The sequence below is a fragment of the Anoplolepis gracilipes genome, chromosome 11 (assembly GCF_047496725.1).
Source record: "Anoplolepis gracilipes chromosome 11, ASM4749672v1, whole genome shotgun sequence".
Taxonomy (NCBI): domain Eukaryota; kingdom Metazoa; phylum Arthropoda; class Insecta; order Hymenoptera; family Formicidae; genus Anoplolepis; species Anoplolepis gracilipes.
In genome coordinates this window covers 2,719,021-2,722,866 of record NC_132980.1, presented here as the reverse complement: position 1 = coordinate 2,722,866, position 3,846 = coordinate 2,719,021, and the positions used below count along the sequence as shown (strand labels likewise).

The 3,846-nt window shown below is 32.5% G+C and overlaps 1 protein-coding gene across 1 annotated transcript; it reads left to right on the top strand.

The window, feature by feature from the left end:
* Nucleotides 1-1,849: 1,849 nt before the first annotated feature.
* LOC140671357 (uncharacterized) lies at nucleotides 1,850-3,235 on the top strand. Its single transcript, XM_072902606.1, has 3 exons — nucleotides 1,850-1,876; nucleotides 1,989-2,133; nucleotides 2,580-3,235. The coding sequence occupies exons 1-3, from the start codon at nucleotides 1,850-1,852 to the stop codon at nucleotides 3,233-3,235; spliced, it is 828 nt and encodes a 275-aa protein (XP_072758707.1).
* The last annotated feature ends 611 nt before the right edge of the window (nucleotides 3,236-3,846 follow it).

Below are 3,846 nucleotides of genomic sequence, written 5' to 3'. Positions count from 1 at the left end.
CGTTGATCAGATCTTAAAGAGGAATAATCGTCACGGACAGTTATTAAATAGAACGAGATACACGAATAACTAAGAGATATATACGCGCGCCTGAGATAAGCCGACGCGTATCAGACTACCTGTACGACAGAGTATATGAGAGATACCGCTCTCTCACTTTAACCGACAATACACACGAGTGTAGATACGTACGCTGGGAGCAGTGATAAAATACCAAACCTGTGATTTCTTTTAAACTGCTATTTATTATAATAAAATGAAGGAAGTTAACAATTAAAAATAATATTAAAATAAAAGGTGGTCACTGCCCGTCGTATCCCCGGTTTTCCCTGAACGGATCCCGAAAAATCCTGTGCCCCCCTCCTGGAGGCACAACAGATGCGAATAAATTTAATGTATGAGCAATACACCGAAATTGCTTAGGAAGATTAATTTCAGATTCATCACCATCATCTAGACCGCTTTTAAAATCGATTGTTAAGATATCTACTTCAGGATCATCTAATTCATCCAGCAGTGATACCGATTGTTCTGTATGAAATACTTTAAAAGCTTTTGCGAAATTAGCTGCGTTGTCTGTTATAATACCAACAATTTTTGATTTCAAATTATATTCTTTGTGTATTTCATACAGAGCATTTGCAATCACAGAGTGGGTATGCGCAAACATAATTCGCTTACAAGATAACATGTATAATTTCCTCTGATAATTTTCATCAATAAAATGACAGGTTACACCCATGTACGATTTATTATTGGCGCTCCAGATATCTGCTGTAGTGCAAAACCAAGGTTGTTTCTCAAAAGTAGCAATCATGTTGGATTTTATAGACATCATCTTGTTCAAATGATTTTGAAGGGTCCGTCTACATATTGGTTTTATACCAGATATTCCTTTAATTAATTCTACGAAATATGGATCTTCCACCAAAGATATTGGTTGCATTTTTTGAATAATAAATTACTCAATTAGTTTATTCAATAATATAATATTAGGCCATAAAAGTAAAAAATATTAATTGTACATAAGGATTATATGAATTAGAATTTTAATTTTATATTTTATTATACAGACTATATATGAATATATAAATATATATACATGTTTTTATAAATTATAAATAAGTATATAAATATTAGAATGTTTAGGTAAACCTTTTCTTTTTTTTATTTTTTTCTTCATTTTTTATATTTGCAGTCCATAGAGATTTTTTATTCTAAAGTTTGTTATTGTATTGTTCTCTAATTGAAAATTACTTTCCCTCAGGGATTTGTCTTTTACTTGTTTTATTAATTTTTGGATAGCTGGATGTAGTCGCTGTAAATATATAAATAAATAATAATTATTAAAAGTAATTTGAATAATAATTGATGGTCAAAGAATAGTTGAAGAATAATTGTCAAGAAATAAAGAAAAAAAATCTTTAATAACTTCAAATTCAAATAACATGCAAAAATACTCACCCTTAAATGTTTGTATAAATTTCCAGTACTGTTTAAGGGCGTAGAAAATGTTTTTGAACAAATGCATTGTGTGCATTCTACGATTAACGAAGTCCCTTTGACTTCTTTAATTTTAAAATAATTAGACAAGTAAGTTGGTAAACGACCAATAACGTGTACAGTTGAATCTGCGTCAACATCATTATTTGTCGAAAGTATTTTATTTGGAACAGGTGGATCATCTGCATCGACTGTATCATCACACATGTTGCACGTCACACTCATACTTTATATTTTATTATCAAGGAATAACTAACTTGGAATGATGCAAGTTTTAGGATTCCTGACTATAGCACTCGTGCACGTGCACATTGGACGTAGCACGCAACCGGCGCGGGATGCGGAAATGCTTGCCGCGCCGCACGGCGACGCAGTAACCAATTAATTCCATAAAGCTGAGTTCCCACTGAGCGTGTCATTTGAACGTATATTTAGTGCAAAAAATATATCATCCAAAAAGTAACTAAAATAATACTACGTTTTAGGTACCGGTACACAAGAAATTGTATCTAGGTATAGATATAGGTACTGAAGAAAAGAAGTACCTCGGTACAGTAACTAGATACGTAAATTTGTACCTAGTTACAGTACCTAGGTACTACACAACACTGCTCATAACAACAGTCACAGGTATTTGTTACGGCTACATAGCCTCACGAATAAATTCATTAAAGAAAATCCGAATCTTATATTTACTTGGACGGACAAAGGAAACATTACGGCATTGAATAAAGACAAATATGTCCATGATATTGAAGATATACTAAGTGATAAAAAAACATACGCCGTGGTACACAGAGATCCTATCAGAAAATTAACTACAAATTTACAAGACATTATACGGAAGTGGAAGAACAATAATTATATTTCTACGACAGTATACCGACACTTACTATAGTGAAGGTTTTCTACCTAGGGCGTATGGGCTCTCAAAGATACATAAGTCCAATTGCCCATATCGCATTATAGTGTCGTCTGTCAATACTCCACTCTACAATATAGCGACATTTCTCCATAAAATTATGGTAAAAAGTTTCCCAAAGGCCCCAAATTATATTAAAATAGTTTTGAATTAGTAAACAGACTAAGAAATACTAACGTCGATAACAACTTTAAATTGGTCTCCCTTGATGTAATATCATTGTTCACTAATATACTTTTGGATCTCGCCATTGAAAGCGTCTCCAATAGATGGACACATATCTCTAACAATACGGAAATCCCACAAACTGATTTTCTAGCGTGTGTTAAATTCGTGCTTAATTCCACCTACTTCACGTTTAACCAAATTATATATCAACAATTATTCGGCACACCTATGAGTTCCCCCCTCTCCCCCATTATCGCGGACATCGTCTTACAGGACTTAGAATCTAAAGCACTCCAATCCATCAAGTATACTCCACCATTTTATTTTAGGTATGTAGACGATATAATATTGGCTGCCCCTTTACATCTTATTAACCACACCAGGGGAATATTTAACTCTTTTCACCCGAGGCTGCAATTTACTGCAGAAACTGAATCTGATAATGTTATCAATTTTCTTGAAGTCACCATAATTCGCAACAAAAATTTATTCATATTTGATTGGTATCATAAACCAACTTTTTCTGTCAGATATTTGCATTTCCTGTCACAACATCCTGAGTGCCAAAAGAGAGGCATGATAATGAATTTAGTGGATAGACTTTTCTTATATCACATCCTATTTTCCATCTTAAAAATATAAAATTCTTTATTGATGTTCTCCTTTTAAACGGTTACCTATTAGATTTTATTTTTAACACAATCAATCAACGATTGAAATTCTTAATATGCGGTCATAATAGTGAATATAGGGGAGGTGATAAGGATGAGAATTCCGCAAATTTCACGATTCCTTTCGTACCTTCTCTTACAAACAATCTTGAAAACACCATGAAAGACACTAATACAAGAGTTGCGTATTTTAATCGAAATAAACTAAATAAATTCATTAAAACACATAAAGATATCATCCCCAAATTTTTAAATACCAATGTCGTATATAAAATAAATTGTAAAGACTGTGATGCCTCTTATGATGGGCAAACAAGTAGAAAACTTATCACAAGAATTGGTGAGCATAGGAAACATATTAATAGAAATACATCTAATAAGTCAGTTATAACGGAGCATATATTCAATAATAATAATGATTTCAAATGGGATGACGTAATGACATTAGACAATGGACATCATTATAATAAAAGACTAATTTCTGAAATGGTGCATATAAAGCGACAAAAAAATAGTCTTAATTTACAGACTGACACTGATTGTTTACCCGAAATATACTGTAATGTTATCAACAATCTCCCA